This window comes from Microcaecilia unicolor, chromosome 3 (genome assembly GCF_901765095.1).
Source record: "Microcaecilia unicolor chromosome 3, aMicUni1.1, whole genome shotgun sequence".
NCBI classification, from domain to species: domain Eukaryota; kingdom Metazoa; phylum Chordata; class Amphibia; order Gymnophiona; family Siphonopidae; genus Microcaecilia; species Microcaecilia unicolor.
Window position 1 is genome coordinate 236,047,994 of NC_044033.1, and position 22,006 is coordinate 236,069,999.

General features: G+C 43.9%; 1 protein-coding gene across 1 annotated transcript in view; it reads right to left on the minus strand.

Annotated features, from left to right (window-relative positions):
- Window positions 1-9,828: 9,828 nt before the first annotated feature.
- LOC115464454 (vomeronasal type-2 receptor 26-like) overlaps window positions 9,829-22,006 on the minus strand; it is a 35,973-nt gene continuing 23,795 nt past the window's right edge. Inside the window, exon 4 of the mRNA XM_030194834.1 lies at window positions 9,829-10,733. Coding sequence (XP_030050694.1) covers window positions 9,829-10,733 — 905 coding nt within the window. The remainder of the gene's footprint in view (window positions 10,734-22,006) is intronic.

Here is a 22,006-nt window from a genome sequence, read left to right on the forward strand (position 1 = left end):
GAAGTCTTTTTTCTCCACTTCTCAGATACTATTGTTGACATTTTCTTTGGAGAAATTTAATGACATCCCGAAAGATACAGAATATAAAGTAGAAAATTGATTATAAATTTTGATATTGGATTTTACAGATTCCTTAACAGAAAAGTGGTAATTGAAATCACCCGTTATTATTGTGTTGCCCAGTTTGTTAGCCTCCCTAATTTCTGATAACATTTCTACAGCTATCTGTTCATCCTGGCCAGGTTCTGATTTCTTACACTTTAAGGTCATGCTGACCTCCTTCCAATCTGCTCTTTTACGCGCCAAACAGGATTATTTTATCCAACTGACCAATTCTCTTGGCTCTAACCCTCGACTTCTCTTCACCACATTGAACTCTCTCCTCAAGGTGCCCCCTCCCCCAACTCCCACTTCATTATCTCCTCAGACCCTTACTGAATTCTTTCATGACAAGGTTCAAAAGATAAACCTTGAATTCCCTACCTCACCACCTCTCCCTCCACTAGTCCGTTCCCCTCTCTCTCCTTCCCCTCATTTCTTTTCCTCCTTTCCTGAAGTTACTATAGAGGAAACTACACTTCTCCTTTCTTCCTCAAAATGTACCACCTGTTCCTCTGATCCCATTCCCACCCACCTTCTTAATGCCATCTCACCTGCTCTTATTCCTTTTTTCTGTCACATTCTCAACCTCTCACTTTCCACTGCGACTGTCCCTACTGCCTTTAAACATGCTGTGGTCACACCTCTCCTTAAGAAGCCTTCACTCGACCCTACTTGTTCCTCTAATTACCGACCCATCTCCCTCCTCCCTTTTCTCTCCAAATTACTTGAGCGTGCTGTTCACCACCGCTGCCTTGATTTTCTCTCCTCACATGCTATTCTTGACCCACTACAATCTGGTTTTCGCCCTCTCCACTCAACCGAAACTGCGCTTACTAAAGTCTCCAATGACCTATTACTGGCGAAATCCAGAGGTCAATATTCCATCCTTATTCTTCTTGATATTTCCACTGCTTTTGACACTGTTGATCACAGCATACTTCTCGATACCCTGTCCTCACTTGGATTCCAGGGCTCTGTCCTTTCCTGGTTCTCTTCCTACCTCTCCCTCCGCCCTTTTAATGTTCACTCTGGTGGATCCTCTTCTACTTCTATCCCTCTGCCTGTCGGCGTACCTCAGGGCTCTGTCCTTGGTCCCCTCCTCTTTTCTATCTACACTTTTTCCCTTGGTTCATTAATCTCATCCCATGGCTTTTCCTACCATCTCTATACTGATGACTCCCAAATCTACCTTTCTACCCCTGATATCTCACCTTGCAATCCAAACCAAAGTTTCAGCGTGCTTGTCTGACATTGCTGTCTGGATGTCTCAACGCCACCTGAAATTAAACATGACCAAAACCGAGCTTCTCATTTTTCCCCCCAAACCCACCTCCCACTCCCCCCATTTTCTATTTCTGTTGATGGCTCTCTCATTCTCCCTGTCTCTTCAGCTCGTAACCTTGTCGTCATCTTTGACTCTTCTCTTTCCTTCTCTGCTCATTTCCAGCAGACCGCCAAGATCTGTCGTTTCTTTCTTTACAACATTCGTAAAATCCGCCCCTTTCTTTCCGAGCACTCTACCAAAACCCTCATCCACACTCTTGTCACCTCTCGTTTAGACTGCTGCAATCTGCTTCTTGCTGGCCTCCCACTTAGTCACCTCTCCCCTCTCCAATCGGTTCAAAACTCTGCTGCCCGTCTCGTCTTCCGCCAGGGTCGCTTTACTCATACTACCCCTCTCCTCAAGTCGCTTCACTGGCTCCCTATCCATTTTCGCATCCTGTTCAAACTTCTACTAACCTATAAACGTACTCACTCTGCTGCTCCCCAGTATCTCTCCACACTCGTCCTTCTCTACACCCCTTCCCATGCACTCCGCTCCATGGATGAATCCTTCTTATCTGTTCCCTTCTCCACTACTGCCAACTCCAGACTTTGCGCCTTCTGTCTCGCTGCACCCTACGCCTGGAATAAACTTCCTGAGCCCAAACGTCTTGCCCCATCCTTGGCCACCTTTAAATCTAGACTGAAAGCCCACCTCTTTAACATTTGCTTTTGACTCGAAACCACTTGTAACCACTCGCCTCCACCTACCCTCCTCTCCTCCTTCCTGTACACATTAATTGATTTGATTTGCTTACTTTATTTTTTGTTTATTAGATTGTAAGCTCTTTGAGCAGGGACTGTCTTTCTTCTATGTTTGTGCAGCACTGCATATGCCTTGTAGCGCTATAGAAATGCAAAATAGTAGTAGTAGTAGTAGTACACTCCTATCACTATCCTTTTCCCCTTTACACATCGACTTTCAATCCATAGGCATTCCAAGATGTGTTTTATTTCCTGCAGAATTTTCATCTATTTGATTCAAGGCCCTCCTTAACATACAGTGCTATCCCTCCACTTTTTCAAATAGATGTTTAAATAAAAATACCTTCACAGCTCTGATGTTTTCTGATACTTCGTCTCTGCCTTTCTTTCATTTTTTTAGGGGGGGGGGGAGGCAGTAGCTGCCAGATGCATCATTCTTAATCTTCCAATATTGTTCTATCTGTGGTGGGTTCTTCTTTAACACTTAGCATGTTATCAACCACATTTTGTAGACCCTTGTCAGGTAAGACATTTGGCAATTTGGCATGCTGGCTGCAAACCTTTATCTTCTGTATTGTTATCTTGATAGGTTGTAAGATGCAATGGTATGGAACCACGTTGTTTGCAATTCACCACCTTTCAGGTTTGGTGATGGATGAACTTCTGTGAATGGTTCTGTCCTATCTGAAATTTTGGCATTCTTTTCTTCCCTTTGGTTTTAATCTATATGTCCTTTTTGCCAGCCTGCCAGTAAAGGTAACATAGAAACCACAAAAGAACTATAAACTAAGACACTCTGTAAATCTGAAGTTTCTAATGGAAATCCCTGAAATGGGGATCCATCAGAATCTGTATCAGCAAGAAGCTACTCCATACCATTTTCAGCAGGGAACCAAGGACTTCTTTCTGCAGTTTTACTGTACATTCTACTCGTCTCCTGTCCCCTTACCCTATATTGCTTTTTTCTTCCTTCAGCTCTGTGATAGGAATAAAACCTCATCTTTCATAGATGAACTAGAATTTTCAGAAGTGGATACTCTCTTATTTAGAACAATTTCTTACACTTGAATAGACTATTCTTTTTGTTCTTTACTGCTAAGTCTGCTGCTTGTCCTATATCTCTCATTAATCGTATCAGCTGTAGTATGAGTGCAAGAAGGGCTGGCATTCAAGGGGATGGGAAAAGGGATTTGATATACAGCCTTTCTGTGGTTTTCTTTTGCAACTACATTCAAAGCGGTTTACATAGTGTATACAGGTACATAACTGTACCTGGGGCAATGGAGGGTTAAGTGCACTAACCACTAGGCTACTCCTCCACAAGGGACTATTGCGAAAGGAATTGAGAGTACAAATCTGTCCCTTCCTGCTTTCCTTCTCGTCCTTATTTCTCCCTTCCCCTCTTCCAACATTTACTCCCTCTCTTCTCTAATCTCACCTCCTTTCCTCTTCCCTTTCTCTTTCATTTCTTGCTTATCCCTTCGTTACTCCTTGAGTCTGCTCTTCTCACTCTGGGACACATCTTCATGAACTTTCTAACACTTTCAGCAGTTCCACCATGGGTCTGGCCCCATTTTTCTTGGTAGGGAATGGGGACTGGGAACTTCCACTCATGCCACCTCGCCTTGCTGAACGACAGAGCAAATATGGGAAAAATGAGAGAGAGAGGAAAGAAATGCATTTAATTTTTCCTAACCTGGAGCATACAATTTCACATCTTGTTGTTTGACAAATATGCACGAGAAGAACATTATTTCTAACCCTCCTAACCCTATTTTGCTCATGTCTACTACAAATGGCAATACCTCTGTATCTTTCAGTTTGATGCTAATTTTATATTATCTGACATTTATTGTCTTTAAAGTCCTGTATCCTTGGATTATTACAATTTCTTGGACTTTGTGTCTCCAAGGAGGAAATTAAAAACAGCTCAGAACTGTTACCTAACCTCACACTAGTGTTCTGTGTTTATGACCCTTATTACAATATATTCTTAATGTATAGAGTTGCCTTGAATATATTGTCAGGAATGGACACTGAGATCCCCAACTACATCTGTAAAACATCTGGACTACTGACTGCTGTCATTGAAGGTATTCCAGCTGAGAAATCAAGTGAGTTTTCTGACCTGTCCAGGATAAATACCATTATCCAAAGGTCAGGGAATATCTTGATTTTACTTCACATCCTCTTTTTTAAACTTTCCTTAAGGTACATCAACATTCAGCAAAATTAAACCAAATTATTAACCCCGTGCCTTTAACTATGATAAACTACAGAATTCAAATATTAATTTACAATCAATAAATTGTAAAAATAAATAGATGTAGAAAATAATCACTGGGGCAAATATTTAGCCATTAGATGAGATGGATGAGAGTTAGGGAAGCCAGCATTCAAATCCTATTTCCCCCTTCCACCTACAATACTTTTCACTCTCAGTAATTCACTTCTCTCTCCTTTGCCTCTGGTGGAAAAGAAAGTTGCTCACCTGTAGCATGTGTTCTCCAAGGACAGCGGACACGTATATTCTCACATGTGAGTGACACCATCTGAGAGAGCTCAGGTGCAGATTCTGCCCAGCGTAACATGACTTCTTTTGTCAGTGCCTCACCATGCATGTGTGGGTACCTTCCTGTTCTACATGTGAGAGCAGGATCATCAGTACTAAAATATATATAGAAGAAAACAACTTTTGGGGAGGGAGAGTATGTGAGAATACTTATCCTGCCGTCCTCAAAGAACACCTGATACAGGTAAGTAACTTCGCTTTTTCCAAGGATAAGCAGGATATCCATTCTCACAGCAGAGGTCGTCCAAGAAAGAAGGAAACAACTGAGTGTTCTCAAACAAAACCCTACTTGGCCAGTTTTTGGCACTAGCCTTTATCGTGGGTAATCACACTCTTCAATATTTGCCCAATTGAACACAAATCCATATAAAATCTCCCTCTGTACTACAGCGGCATCTGTTGTTTTTCTTGGACTCACTGAAAAGTCAAAAACACAATCAACCTTAACTTATATACAGCCTTTTCTGAAAGTGCAGCCTGGAAGAGATTCAAATGGGCCTAAAAGGGTGGAGTTGGATTCTAGATACCAAAACCAATTTGCAGGACTATCTGACCAAACAGAATGTCACGTCAGGTATTCTGTTCAAAGCAGTAATGAGAAGTCAGTGTGTGGTCTGAAGACCACATTGCTTTGCAAATCTTCACAATGGAGGCTAATCTCAAGTGGGCTACCAACTTACCCAAGGATCTGACACTGTGAACTGTCACATGATCCTCCAAAGTCAGCCCAGTCTGGAGGTAAGTGAAGGAGATGAAGTTCTCTAGCCAACTGGATAAAGACATTTTATGATGGCTGCCCCATCATGTTTGGCTCAAAAGAAACAAAAAGCTTGATGGACTGTCTATGGGTTGTAGTCCACTCCATATAGAAGACCAAGGCTCATTTGCACTCCAAGGTGTCTACTGTACTTTTGCCAGGTTGGGCATGGGGCTTTGGTAAGAATGTTGGTAGAACAATTGACTGATTAAGATGGAACTCCAACTTAGGATAAAGTTACATGTCTGCGGAGAACTGTTCTATGAGCTGAAGTGACCGCCACCAAAATTCCCTGATATTCAGATATTCTACTTATAATTATATGGCCGAAAATATGAACACATTTAAGGCACAATCACTAACACCAGCCCTATAGCTGGTATAAATGTTTATATATGGATGTTAGCATTTATATATGTAAATGACAGAATTCAAAATATATACATGTACCCGGGTACCTCACCCAATCATGTGCATGCCCACCAAAGTAGACGCACTACGAAATAATGGCTTTCTATTTTTTCTGCTAGTTGGTATTCTTTAAGAAGTCATTTACTTGCATAAATTTCATTTAATTTCATGTATTATTATTTATAATCTGCTCTTATCAAGGGCAGAGAACAATAAAAGATACACAAAAGTACATTTAAATATTATGGGGTCATTATTCAGACTACGAGAGTTAGCCGGGTTAACTCCTGCTGTTGGCGCTGAGCTCGGATATTAAATGTAGGGCCATTTCCAGGGATCAACAATGAATATTCGATTTATTTTTGGCTGGTTTCAACTTAACCAGCTAAGTTGAACTTCAGCGCTGGCCGGTTAAGTTGAAACCACCCAATGATGGGCCTCCTAGGCTGCCAAACCTAGACAGCAATTAGCCTAATTGTCACAGTCCTACTGTGACTCCTGGACCATGGTCCCACATGCCCAGCAGAAACACTGGGGGTGGCATGGCAGGATAACATGGGATTCCAGAAAGTACTTTACTTTAACCAGGGCTTTTCCTGGCTCTATTCCAGCATGACTTCCTCACTATTGTGTGAGTGGGTTCCAGTACACCCTCCTTGCTATTGGGTGAGTGAGTCTAGAGATGTTATTGCAGGAGGGTTACTTCTTGGTGGAAAAGTCTGCATGCCTTTTTAAATTGTGCTTGTATGCATGTGTTAAATGTGCCATGTATATGTATTATATGTGTGTTTGTGCTTGTCACATGCAACAGTACTGTTGTCATAGAACAAGCAGACACCCCATGATATCATGTTGTAGGACGCATATCTAGAGCATACGCCTATGATGTGGTTGGCGTCTTCACTCTGAGCATGCATATAACATCAACACTTACCGAGACACTGTAGTGCACCTGTGCTAGATGCTTTGCCTACCAAGCCGCTTGCAGAATTTCTGTGCATCTCATCTGCATCCGATTTCCTTTAAGCATTGCTCACTATTAAGTATTCGGTAACTTCAACTGCAGATCTAGACGCACACGATTTTTGTGGTGGCTTTTGAGTATTGGGGACTCAATGTTTTACAGCTTTATTTCTTTTTTCTTCACATACTCTCTCTATTTCCTTTCTGTCTAAATTATGAAGTTCTTTTCTTTTTAGCACTTTTACTATTATTGTAAAGTGTTTTGCAGATGTAATAATCTATATGTTAGAGCGGAGCACTGAGTTTCAGCATACAGTCCTCTAATGGCAGAAAATAACTTTTACACCCTAATAGAATACAAAGTACTGTTGCATTAAAATATATATATATAGTTATGTGCAGTTAATAGAATACTCCTAGCGCCTGTCCAAGTGATGAAATTTAGTCACAGGTATTTATGCCAAGTGTAAATGCTGGTGACTATCAGTGCACATAGATTTTAGAAATACCCACAACCCACTCAGTCTACGCCAATGACCACACGCCCTTTTCCATTCTGCTTCTTAGAATTTATGCACAAAACTTTATAGAATATGCTTAGCAAGTTCTGTGTGTAAATTCTAATTAATGCCAATTAATATCAATAATTACCTGTAAGTGGCAATTATTGGCACAGATTAGCTTGTTAAGATAATCAAATTGCACATGCAAATCAGAATACGACTTGATTTCTGCATGCAACTCCAGTCACACTATATAGAATCCAGGGGTAAATGTTTGGGGCCGATTCAGGAATAATGTCAGGAAATACTTTTTTATGATGAGGGTGGTAGATATATGGAATACCCTCTCACGGGAGTTAGTGAAAATGAAAATTACAAAGGAATTCAAAAATGTGTTGGATAAACAAAAAGGAATCCTATACAGAAGCCATAGAACTAAACAAGCTTAACAGTGATAAGACGGCAAAACACCAGTAATTGGGAAGCAAAGTCAGTGCCATGCAGACTTCTGCGATCTGTGCCCTGATCGTAGTTTGACAGATTTGAATGGACTGGAGTGGGGCTTCAATGAAAACTTCAGTAGTTGGAGATCAAGGCTAGTGCCAGGCAGATTTCTACGGTCCATGCTCTGAAAATGGCAAAGACAAATGAAGATCAAGCATACATATGTAGTACCACATCATACCTTAGGCTACGAGTTTATCTTGTTGGGCAGACTGGATGAACCATTCAGATCTTTATTGCTGTCATCTACTATGTTACAAGGAGCAGCAGTAGGATTTGGACCAGGCTTCACTTTTTGTCTGCCTCATCACTTCTTTTATACACACATAACCGCTGTCAGTAAATAGTAAATTTCAATTTTCATATTAACAGTTAATGAATCCTAGAGTGAAGAAGCAGTGTAATGGTTAGTGTAGTGTGTTGTGAACCAGGAGAACTAGGTTCAGTTCCCCCTACAGCTCCTTCCAACTATGAGCAAATCACATAGCCCTCCATTTCCCCAGATACAAAATAAGAAGAAGAAGAAAAAAAAATATATATATATATATATATCACAATGTAAAATCTCACCCCCTTTCCTAACTAGTCCACAAGTGTTACTGTATTGTTTTCCCATTGAGTAGAGGATGTCTCAGAAACCTAGTTAATCCACAAAGTCATTCCAATAAAAATATGTCACCAAAAATTTTATTATTGACCACTATCCTGCTTATAATCAAAAGAGAAAAACACCTATATTCCGACCTAAATCGAGAGATGGACGTCTTTCTCTCGCGAGTGCCCAAAACGGTATAATCAAAAGCCGATTTCGGGCGTTTTAACTGTACTCCGTCGCAGGAACAAACAAAGTTGATGGGGGCATGTCGGAGGCGTGGTGAAGGCAGGACTTGGGCGTGGTTATCGGCTGAGCAGAGATGTACACCCTCGGCCGATAATCGAAAAAATAAAGGCGTTTTTAGCAAGAATTTAGGACACTTTTGGTGGACCCTTTTTTTTCACGAACAGGTCCCAAAAAAGTGCCCTAAATGACCAGATGACCACCGGAGGGAATCAGGGATGACCTCCCCTTACTCCCGCAGTGATCATTAACTCCCTCCCACCAAAAAAAAAACGAACTTTAAACACTTTTTTTCCAGCCTGTATGCCAGCCTCAAATGTCATCCCCAGCTCCATCACAGCAGTATGCAGGTCCCTGGAGCAGTTTTTAGTGGGTGCAGTGGACTTCAGGCAGGTGGACCCAGGCCCATCCCCCCCCTACCTGTTACACTTGTGGTGGTAAATGGGAGCCCTCTAAACCCCCCCCCCCAAAAAAAAACCCACTGTACCCACATCTAGGTGCCCCCCTTCACCCATAAGTGCTATAGTAATGGTGTAGAGTTGTGGGGAGTGGGTTTGGGTGTATTTGGGGGTCTCAGCACCCAAGGGAAGGGAGCTATGCACCTGGGAGGTATTTTAATGTTTTTGTCTATTTTTTAAAAGTGCCCCCTAGGGTGCCCGGTTGGTGTCCTGGCATGTGAGGGGGACCAGTGCACTACGAATCCTGGCCCTCCCACGATCCAAAGCCTTGCATTTGTTCGTTTTTGAGCTGGGTTGCTTCGGTTTCGATTATCGCTAAAAAATGAAAACGCCCAGCTCAAAAAACACCCAAATCCAATGCATTCGCCTGGTACAAATGGTATTTTCGAATAAAAAGATGGACGTCCATATTTTTCGAAAATACGGTTCGGCCCGCCCCTTCACGGACCCGGTCTCGGAGATGGACGTTCTTACACATAGGCATTCACGTTCGATTATGCCCCTTCACATCTTCTTAATTTTATATTCAAACTGTGTATAATATCTAATTTTATCTATAATATAACATATGTGAAATTTAGGATGGTCTCAACCAATGATGTAGTTTCTTTGTAAAAAAAAAAAAGACATTCAACTTCGACTTCCCAACAAAAGATAACAATATTTAAATTAATTCATCCTTTAAACAAATATTAATAATTCTTGTATTTTGATAAGCATTCTCTGCTGTTCCTTTCAGGTCTCAACAGAATAACGTAACACTTAGGGAAAAAGATACAGCCCAGAAGTCCAGCACTGGAGGCCAGAATAGCAAATATCTCCACAGCCACCGTGTATTTGCCCTTGGTACTCAGGTATGTTGGGATGAAGGAGACCCAGACACTGCAGAACACCAGCATGCTGAAGGTGATATACTTGGCCTCATTGAAACTATCAGGCAGATTTCTTGCTAGGAAAGCTACGATGAAGCTGATAGCAGCCAAAAGTCCCAGGTAACCCAAGACACAGTAAAAAGCAAATATTGATCCTTCATTACATTCAGTTAGTATTGTTCCAATTTCTGAATTCTTATTAAGATATGGGAATGGGGGAGCAGTGAACAACCAGACAAGACACAGAACAGTTTGAATAAGGGAACAGGAAATTACTATAGAAAATGAAACCCTGGAACCCATCCATTTCCGGAGCTTGCTTCCAGGCTTGGTAGCATGAAATGCTATGACCACAGTGATGGTTTTGGCCAATACTGAGGAGAGAGCGATGGAGAAACTGATCCCAAAGGCAGTCTGTTGGAGAATACAGGTCACTTTGTCAGGATGGCCGAGGAAAACTAAGGAGCAGAGGAAGCAGAGCATGAGTGAGATGAGGAGAATGTAACTGAGTTCTTGGTTGTTTGCTTTCACTATGGGGGTGTTCTTGTAATGAATAAAAATCCCCAAGATGACAGTATTAATGAAAATGAAGAAAATGCAGATGAAAGTCAAAGTTATCCCCAAAGGTTCTTCATAGGTCAGGAAAGTTATCACTTTCGGGATGCAGACATCTTTCTTCTGATTGGGCCATTGTTCCTCTGGGCATTTCATACAAACATCCATATCTAAGAATGAAAAATATTGTTCAATTAGCTCACAAATGGCATCAGTTATAGGACAGTAGCTTTTCCTTATAATAAGGCTTGTTTCAAAATGACAGACAGTATCAAACACTAAAGAGTAATGAACAATGAGCTTACTGGAAATGTAATCATGCATTATCTTTTAGAAGAGCAAAAGAGGAGCAGACCCACATAGAAAAATGAAATAATATTTATTTAATGCAGATACATAAAAACAGCATACAATTTTCCTCTAACCGCCCAATATGGCCATATTTCACCCTAAAAAGAGCTGCGACAGGGGGTTAACATAAAACTGTATAATGAATACATAAAATGCCATCAGATAATATCCTATATAATAATTTGCACCATGAACGTTCCATGAAGCTGCTTGGGCCCGTACCTCCATTCTGATTGGCTGTGCCTGGGACTGAAGCCTCGGATTACGTCATCCAAAGAGCCCAAGCAACAGCAGTGCGGCCCCGGGCCCCAGGCAGCTTCATCGAACGTTCATCTTGCATTCCCAACGTTCCAATGTCTCTGACTGCGTTCGTAACATTGGAATGTTGGAGGAGCAGTTTCAGCCCTTCGCCACGCCCTCCCGAGGTCACCGCTCCTCACCCCCCCCCCCCCCCCCCCCCGATGTCGCCACCACTCCCCCCCTCGGTCCGACGTCAGCTGCCATTTCCGGCCACTGCTGCTTCTCTTGTTGAGCAGCAGCGGCCGGTACAAAACCAAAAAAAGCAACTTAAACCTGAAAAAATGCTTTTAGAAAGGAAGCGGGGCACCGCAGGCAGCCATCAGGCATTGGCTGTCAGCTCTGCAGCCGCTCCTCCTCTCACGTCGCTGCGCTTCTCCGGGATTCTACTCCAGGGGCAGTGACGTGAGAGGTGAGAGGAGGAGCGGATGCAGAGCTGACAGCCGATGGCTGCCTGCAGTGCCCCGCTTCCTTTTTAAAAGCATTTTTGCAGGTTTAATTTGTTTTTGTTTTTTTTTTGTACCGGCTGCTGCTGCTCGACAGGAGAAGCAGCAATGGCCAGAAATGGCAGCTGAGCTGACGTCGGACGGAGGGGGGGAGCGGCAGCGACCTCGGGGGGGGGGGGGTGAGGGGAGGAGGGGTGGCACCCTGGGGGGATGGAGGGGTGAGTGGCTGCGACCTGGGGGAGGACATGGTGGTGAGGGCGGCAGGGGCGGGCCCTGAGACCACGGAGGGGGAGGGGGTCCTGAGACCAGAGGGGAGGGGGGTCCTGAGGCCAGAGGGGAGGGGTCCTGTAACCAGAGGGAAGAGGGGTCCTGAGACCTGACAGGAAGGGGGGATGGAGACCTGAGAGAAGGGGGTGGGAGGGGACCAGAGAGGGAGGGGGAGGGGGTCCTGAGACCACAGAGAGGGAGGGGGGAGGTATCTACACACACTCTCTCACACACACTCTCTCTTTCTCACAGTCAGTGTCTCTCTCACTCTTATACACTGTCTACCACACACTCTATATCTCACACTGTATCTCATTCACTCTCTATCCAGCTTATTTTCGAAAGAGAAAAACGCCTATAGTGCGATCTAAATCGGGAGATAGACGTTTGTCTCGCAAAGGTGCCCAAATCGGTATAATCGAAAGCCGATTTTGGGCATTTCCGACTGCACTCACGGAACGAATAAAGTTGACGGGGGCGTGTCGGAGGCGTGGTGGAGTCGGAACTGGGGCGTGGTTATCAGCCGAGGAGAGATGGGCGCCTTTAGCTGATAATCGAAAAAAAAGGCGTTTTTACCGCAATTTTGGGTCACTTTTTTTGGACCCTTATTTTCACGAACAAGTCCCAAAAAAGTGCTCCAACTGCCCGGTCTCCCCCAGTGGTCACTAACCCCCTCCCACCAAAAAAACCCCACTTTAAAATCTTTTTTTCCAGCCTGTATGCCAGCCTCAAATGCCTTACCCACCTCCATGACAGCAGAATGTGTTCGATCATGTCACAGCCTTTCCCTGGGTCAGATGTGGCTCTCGGGTGCAGTACAGAGTCACATCAGCATTGCATTGTGGTGGGTGTAGGGTATTGGGCTCCGTGATTTCATTAGTTTGTGTTACAGTCTCACGATGTTGGTAGTTGGTAGGCTCTTCTCCCATGGTGCTTTTCCCCCTGCCTACTGGGTCAGAGTGTGCCCTGTTGTGTTTCCTGTTGTAGTCCATGCGGTAGTGGCCGTTTTTGTAAGCCAGTTTTAGTTCCCTTTCCTGTGTTAGCCACGTTAGAGAACTTAGTTCTTCCCTTGAATGTGGCTGAAAGAGGGCATTGTACAGCATTCTGCCAGCTCTGACCTACTACTCATCTCAGTACCAGGGAGACTCGTTGCCAGTGGGGCACAACCTCTGATCTGCAGTTAACTGTGAGTAAATGCAGTTATTCCAATAAAGGACGTTTTCTGAGAGATTAGTCTTCAGGTGTCAACTGGTGTGCCAAGGTTATATAGCAGCAACCAGTCCTAGAGGCCTGCGTGTATGCAGGTCCCTGGAGCACTTTTAGTGGATACCGCAGTGCACTTCAGCCAGGTGGCCCCAGGCCCATCCCCCCCACCTGTAACACTTGTGCTGGTAAATGGGAGGCTTCCAAAACCCACTGTACCCACATGTAGGTGCCCCCCTCGCCCCTAAGAGCTATGGTAGTGTTGTACATTTGTGGGTTTTGGGGGAGGGGGGTTGGGTGTTCAGCACCCTTGGTAAGGGAGCTATGCATGTGGGAGCTTTTTCTGAAGTCCACCGCACTGACCTAGTGTCGCGTCCCTTACCTGCGCCGCCCTGCCCGCTGGGATGCCTCGCTCCGCGAGCAGGAGAGAGCGGGGTATCGCTGGCTATGGGCGGCGTGGGCGGGGAGTTGTGCCCCTCTCCTGGACTATGCCGGTTCGCCGCTTTAGCGCGGTGGCGGCCGGAGAGCGCCGGCGCTGCCAAAATGGCCGGCGCTCTCAAACTAGAGAGTCTCTTCCGGGTGCGGGACCTGGGAGCAGAGGAGACGCCCCTTCTGGGCCCGGATTGGCTGGTCGCGGCTGGACTCCGCCTTCTCTCGGGGACCAGCCTATCCAGAGCCCTGGGGCTGGTTGTGGGTCCCACCTTTCGAACAGCTGAAGAGGTTTCTCCAGATGGAGGGGGCTATTTAAGGGCAGACGCTGGCAGAGTTCTTTGCTTCGGCTTCTGCTTGCGGACCCCTGAGTTCTGTGTTTTGGATTGTCTTCCGTTTGCCTTTGAACCCTTCTTTGAACCTGGTCTTGCTGTTGCCTGCCGCCTGCCTTAGAACCACTGATTGAACCTGGACTTTGCTTTTGCCTGCCGCCTGCCTTTGAACCACTGATTGATCTTGGACTTTGCTGTTGCCTGCCGCCTGCCTTTGAACCACTGATTGAACCTGGACTTTGCTTTTGCCTGCCGCCTGCCTTAGAACCACTGATTGAACCTGGACCTTGCTTTTGCCTGCCGCCTGCCTTAGAACCCCTGATTGAACCTGGACTTTGCTTTTGCCTACCGCCTGCCTTTGAACCACTGATTGAACTTGGACTTTGCTGTTGCCTGCCGCCTGCCTTTGAACCACTGATTGAACCTGGACTTTGCTTTTGCCTGCCGCCTGCCTTAGAACCACTGATTGAACCTGGACTTTGCTTTTGCCTGCCGCCTGCCTTTGAACCACTGATTGATCTTGGACTTTGCTGTTGCCTGCCGCCTGCCTTTGGACCACTGATTGAACCTGGACTTTGCTTTTGCCTGCCGCCTGCCTTTGAACCACTGATTGATCTTGGACTTTGCTTTTGCCTGCCGCCTGCCTTAGAACCACTGATTGAACCTGGACTTTGCTTTTGCCTGCCGCCTGCCTTTGAACCACTGATTGATCTTGGACTTTGCTGTTGCCTGCCGCCTGCCTTTGGACCACTGATTGAACCTGGACTTTGCTTTTGCCTGCCGCCTGCCTTTGAACCACTGATTGATCTTGGACTTTGCTATTGCCTGTCGCCTACCTTTGGATCACTGATTGAACCTGGACTTTGCTTGTGCCTGCCGCCTGCCGTTGTAACCCCTGGTGGGACCTGGACTTTGCTTGTGCCTGCCGCCTGCCTTGAACTACTGACCGGACCTGGACCTTGTCTTTAGTCCTCTGTCTGCCACTGCCTGTCCTTCTTTGGAGGCCTCTGTCCTGACTCTCCAGGTAAGATCAGAACTGTCTGGCTGCCAGACGTTGTTTGGCCCAAGGGCTCACTTTTCGTGACAGAGGCTTGACACCTAGGGTGCCCAGTTGGTGTCCTGGCATATCAGGGGGCCAAGTGTACTTCGAATCGTGGCCCCTCCCACGACCAAATGGCTCGGATTAGGACGTTTTTGAGCTGGGCGTTTTTAGTTTCCATTATCGCTAAAAAAAACAAACGCCCAGCTCAAAAACGTCCATTTTTTTGAAAATACGGTTCGGCCCGCCCCTTCACGGACCCGTTATCGGAGATAAACGCCCATGGAGATAGGCGTTTCCGTTCGATTATGCCCCTCCACGTGTCACACAGTCACTCTCAAACACTCTCTCGATCTCACAGAGAGTCTGTGTATCGCACATTACTCTCTCACACTCTGTCTCACACACACACTCTCTCACACACACTGTATCTGTGTGAAACACACTCTCACTGTGGCTCACATACGCACTCGCACACACTCTCATTCTCACACACACACTCTCTCACAGACACACTCGCACCCACACTCACTCTCTCTCTCTCTCTGTCACACACACACACTCACACATTCACTCTCTCTCTCTCACACAGTCCCTCTCTGAAACATACACACTCTGAGGAAAACCTTGCTAGCGCCCGTTTCATTTGTGTCAGAAACGGGCCTTTTTTACTAGTGATTTAATAAAAAGAACTATAACTTAATACACCCTCCCTCAAATTTCTATAAAGGGCGCCTTAAGTTGTGTGCGCCAATTTGGTTAATTGATTAACAAGCCAATCAGTGCTGATAATTGGTAATTAACAACCAATTAGCAGTAACAATGAACGCGGACAGATCACCACCATGGATACCTGAATGTGGAGTCCCCCAGGGATCCCCTCTATCACCAACATTGTTCAACCTAATGATGATACCTTTAGCCAAACTACTAGCCAATCAAACCCTCAACCCCTACATTTATGCAGATGACGTCACAGTTCACATCCCATTCAAACAAGATCTAAATGAAATTACCAACGAGATCAACCAAAGCCTCCAAATAATGCACACCTGGGCAGATGCATTCCAATTAAAACTTAACGCAGAAAAAACACAATGTCTTGTACTCACCTCACAACATAACACAAAAAACTTCAACGCCATAAACACACTATACTGTTCTCTTCCGGTCTCACAAAACTTGAAAATTCTCAGAGTCACCATTGACCGAAACCTCACTCTTGATACCCACGTGAAAAACACAATGAAAAAGATACACCATGTGGAAACTTAAAATAGTAAAACCTTTCTTCCCGAGATACATCTTCCGTACCCTGGTACAGTCAATGGTAATAAGCCATCTGGACTACTGCAATGCACTATACACCGGGTGTAAAGAACAGACAATCAAAAAACTCCAAACTGCCCAGAATACAGCCGCCAGACTCATATTTGGAAAAACCAAATATGAAAGCGCAAAACCCCTAAGAGAGAAACTTCACTGGCTTCCACTTAAGGAACGCATTGCGTTCAAGATCTGCACGATTGTACACAAAATCATTCATTCAGACGCCCCAATCTACATGCTAAACTTCGTGGACCTACCTCCCAGAAACACCACAAGATCATCCCGCAAATTTCTCAACCTGCACTACCCCAGCTGCAAAGGACTTAAATACAAGCTGATGCACGCCACTACCTTCTCTTACAAGAGCATGCAGATGTGGAATGCATTACCTACAGACCTGAAAGCAATCAAAGAAACATCTATCTTTCAAAAATCTCTGAAAACATTCTTCTTCAACAAGGCCTACAATGAGAACCTATAACCTCACAAAGTCCACTCAACTATGAACGCACACCTTCTATAACTACCCTAACAACTCTCTTCCTTCTTCCCTGTCCCCTTCCTTAATCGCTACACATTACTAACTGTATCTGATATCCTCTTATGACAATGTTATCAAATCTATGTAAGCCACATTGAGCCTGCAAATACTACTACTACTACAATAGGTGGGGGAATGTGGGATACAAATGCAATAAATAATAATAATAAATAATTTACATGTACAATTTTCTAGGCTTATTCTAAAATATAGAACACATAAATTCTAATGCACGCAGCTGAAAAGGGGGCATGGCCATGGGCGTGGAATGGGCAGGATATCGGTGTTTCAAAAAACTATGCACACTATTATGGAATACACCCGATCTCCACCTAAGCTAGGCGCAGGCTTTTAAGCATGGTTCTAGGTGGCCTAAATGTGTGCACCTAAATTTTAGTTGTAAGAATGGCATGTGAGCATATTCCATAAACTGCGCCTAACTTTAGGCATAGTTTATAGAATCACGCCAATCGCATGGTTTTTCAGTGCCAATACTTAAAGCACCATTTATAGAGTTTGGCCCCCTAACTGCCACATTCTATATCTCATGCCTTAATTTCCGTGTGGAAATTCATGCGTATTCTACAACAATGCACATAACTTAATTGGTTGACTAGCTAATCAGCGCTGTCAATTGGATGTTAAGAAGCAATTATCAGCACTAATTGGCATAAATTTGAATTTCCGTGCACTACTGTCAATGCGTATTCTGTAATGTTGTGCACTTAAATTCTAAGTCACATGGTTGAAAATTGGGTGTGGAATAGTCAGGACATGGACATTTTCCACTTGGGATTTACACAAGGTTTTAGTTACTGTAACTGACCATGACTAAGTTTAGTCGTGCAGACTCTTGGTCAGTGTATTCTATATACTGCATGGAAATTTAAACCTATTCTTAAAATGCAGGTATACATTAGAGAATACATCTAGGTGTATTTTTTTTTCTGCATGGAATTATCAGGCACCTTATGTAGAATCTAGCTCTTAGAGTGTATTAAGTTGTAGTTTTCTTGTTAAATCATATTATTTGATGGACTTTTATGTTTTCATTGTACAGTTTTATGTTAAGCCCCTGATGCAGTCTTTGATAGGGTGAAACATGGTCATGTTGGTTGGTTAGAAGAAAATTATGTGCTGTTTTTATATATGTGCATTGAACAAATATTATTTCATTTTTCTTCATGGTTCTGCTCCTCTTTTGCTGTTCTATATATTGCAAACCACTTGTCTGTGTGCTTTTTGGGATTACTTGTTAGAAGTACCTGAAATGGATGCTTTTAAAGGATTCCATACATCTTATCCAATCAGGTTGTGATTAGTTTTGCTGGCAGTATCCAGCTCATATTTTTGGATTAGACATAAGGTATTCCACTAGGCCACGTGAAGACCCATTTTATATAGAATACTGAGATTGTAATTTAGTTATCCAGATCAGGATGTCTCAATTCTGGTGATATTTTGAAAATGCAGGAATGGATACATATTTGCTAGCCCAGTTTGGTCTTCAATAAAGGCATTTAAAAAGGAGATAGAGCAGCTTTTAAACTAGAAACAGGGGGAAGACTGACAGTTGCTCAAAAGCACATGGTTCGGGATAAGGTATCTTTCAAAGACATTACCGAAACAGGGAAGATAGGGTATCCTGATATTGAGGTTGCAAAAGAGACCATAGTAGATCATTAGGGGCATAATCAAATGTCGCCGGCGATCTATTTTGACGGCGGCGCACAACTGGCAGGAACCGTATTATCGAAAAAAATGGCCGGCCATCTTTTTTTTGATAATACGGTTTAGCCCGGCCAAATGCCAGAGTTCACTGGGTTTGAGATCGCCGGTTTTGTTTTTCAGCGATAATGGAGAAAATGCAGGCCATCTCAAACCCGCGAAATCCAAGGTATTTGGTCGTGGGAGGAGCCAGCATTTGTAGTGCATTGGTCCCCGTGACATGCCAGGACACCAACCGGGCACCCTAGGGGGCACTTCTAAAAATTTAAAAACAAAATACAAATAGCTCCCAGGTGCATAGCTCCCTTACCTTGGGTGGTGAGCCCCCCAAATCCCTCCACAAACCCACTCCCCACAACTCTACACCATTACCATAGCCCTTATGGCTGAAGGGGGGCACCTACATGTGGGTACAGTGGGATTTGGGAGGGGGGGTTGGAGGGCTCAACACTTAGCACCACAAGTTTAACAGGTAGGGGGGGATGGACCTGGGTCTGCCTGCCTGGAGTGCACTGCACCCATTAAAAACTGCTCCAGGGACCTGCATACTGCTGTCAGGGAGCTGGGTATGACATTTCAGGCTGGCATAGAGGCTGGTAAAAAAGTGTTTTATTTTTATTTTTTAGTGTGGGAGGGGGTTGGTGACCACTGGGGAACTACGGGGAGGTCATCCTCCATTCCCTTCGGTGGTCATCTGGTCAATTGGGGCACCTTTTTGAAGCTTGGTCGTGAAAATTAAAGGACAAAGTAAACCCGGCGAAATACTGCTTAACGCCGCTTTTTTTTCCATTATCCGCGAAAGCCGGCCATCTGGTAGCCATGCCCATGCCTGCCCATGTCCCGCCTTCGCTACACCACCAACATGCCTCCTTGAACTTTCGCCGGCGAGGCAACGGGAAAGTGGCGATGCTGTCAAAAAAGCCACTTTCCATTATACCGATTTTGCCGCTTTTGAGAGATCGCCGGCCATCTTCTGATTTATGTCGGGAAATGGCTGGCGATCACTTTCGAAAATAAGCCTGCAGGTGTCCTTAAATAAAAATAGAAAGGAGACAAAAGATTGCAAATTAATACTGTCAAGTACTGAGTATGATGTAAATAGGAAGAACAAACATAGTTTGAAATGTCTATATGCGAATGCCATGAGCCTAAGAAATAAGATGGGAGAGTTAGAATATATTGCACTAAATGAAAAATTAGATATAATAGGCATCTCTGAGACTTGGTCTAAGGAGGATAACCAGTGGGACACTGTCATACCGGGGTACAAATTATATCGTAGTGATAGCGTGGATCGAATTGATGGAGGGGTAGCATTGTATATTAAGGAGAGCCTTGAATCAAATAGATTGAAAATTCTGCAGGAAACAAAACACTTCTTGGAATCACTGTGGATTGAAATTCCATGTGTAAAGGGGAAAAGGATAGTGATAGGAGTGTACTACCGTCCGCCTGCCAGGATGAACAGACGGATGCAGAAATCTTAAAGGAAATTAGGGGCTCAAACAAACTGGGCAACACAATAATAATGGGTGATTCAATTACCCTGATATTGACTGGGTAAATGTAACATCGGGGCATGCTAGGGAGGTAAAATTCCTTGATGAAATCAAGGACTGCTTTATGGAGCAGCTGGTACAGGAGCCAACGAGAGAAGGAAAAATTATAGACCTAGTCCTTAGTGGAGCGCATGATCTGGTGCGGGAGGTAAAGGTGCTGGGGCTGCTTGATAACATTGATCATAATATGATTGGATTTGATATTAGCTTTGAAGTAAGTATACTTAGGAAATCAAATACGTTAGCGTTTAACTTTAAAAAAGGAGACTATGATAAAATAAAAAAAACGGTGAAAAAAAAAACTTAGAGGAGTGGTTGCGAGGGTCAAAAATGTACATCAGGCATGGATGCTGTTCAAAAACACCATCCTGAAAGCCCAGGCCAAATATATTCCGTGTATTAAAAAGGGAGGACGGAAGACCAAACGACAGCCGGTGTGGTTAAAAAGTGAGGTGAAGGAAGCTATTAGAGATAAAAGAAAATCCTTCAGAAAATAGAAGAAGGAACTGACTGAAAATAATAAGAAACAGAATAAGGAATGTCAAGCCAAATGCAAAGCGCTGATAAAGAGAAATGGAAATGGGATTTGATATACTGCCTTTCTGTGGTATTTTGCAACTACATTCAAAGCAGTTTACATATATACAGGTACTTATTTTGTACCTGGGGCAATGAAGGGTTAAGTGACTTGCTCACAGTCACAAGGAGCTGCAGTGGGAATCGAACCCAGTTCCCCAGGATCAAAGTCCGCTGCACTAACCACTAGGCTGGACTTCGAAAAAAAGATTGCATTGGAGCAAAAACTAATAGTAAAAAGTTTTTAGGTATATTAAAAACAGGAAGCCAGCAAAAGAATCAGTTAGACCGCTAGATGACCGAGGAGTAAAAGGGGTGATCGGGGAAGACAAAGCCGTAGCAGAGAGATTAAATGAATTCTTTGCTTTGGTCTTCACCGAGGAAGATTTGGGTGGGATACCAGTGCTGGAAATGGTATTCGAAGCTGACGAGTCGGAAAAACTTAATGAATTCTCTGTAAACCTGGAGGATGTACTGGGGCAATTCTACAAACTGAAAAGTAGTAAATCTCCTGGACCGGATGGTATTCATCCCAGATTACTGATAGAATTTAAAAATGAACTTGCGGAGCTATTGTTAGTAATATGTAATCTATCCTTAAAATCGAGCATGGTACCAGAAGATTGGAGGGTGGCCAATGTAACGCCGATTTTTTAAAAACGTTCCAGGGGAGATCCAGGAAATTATAGACCGGTGAGTCTGACGTCGGTGCGAGGCAAAATGGTAGACACTATTATAAAGAACAAAATTACAGAGCATATTCAAAAGCATGGATTAATGAGACGTGAAAGTCAACACGGATTTAGTGAAGGGAAATCTTGCCTCACCCATCTACTACATTTCTTTAAAGGGGTGAACAAACATGGATAAAGGTGAGCCGGTTGATATTGTGTATTTGGATTTTCAGAAGGCATTTGACAAAGTACCTCATGAAAGACTTCAGAGGAAATTGGAGAGTCATGGGATAGGAAATAGTGTTCTATTATGGATTAAAAACTGGTTAAAATATAGAACACAGAGAGTAGGGTTAAATGGTCAGTATTCTCAATGAAGAAGGGTAGTTAGTGAGGTTCCCCGGGGGTCTGTGCTGGGACCGCTGTTTTTTAACATATTTATTTAGTGAGGTAATTACATTTGCTGATGACACAAAGTTATTCAAAGTCGTTAAATTACGGGAGGATTGTGAAAAATTACAAGAGGACCTTACGAAACTGGGCATCTAAATGTCAGATGACGTTTAATGTGAGCAAGTGCAAAGTGATGCATGTGGGAAAGAGGAACCTGAATTATAGCTACATCATGCAAGGCTCCACGTTAGGAGTCACAGACCAAGAAAGGGATTTAGG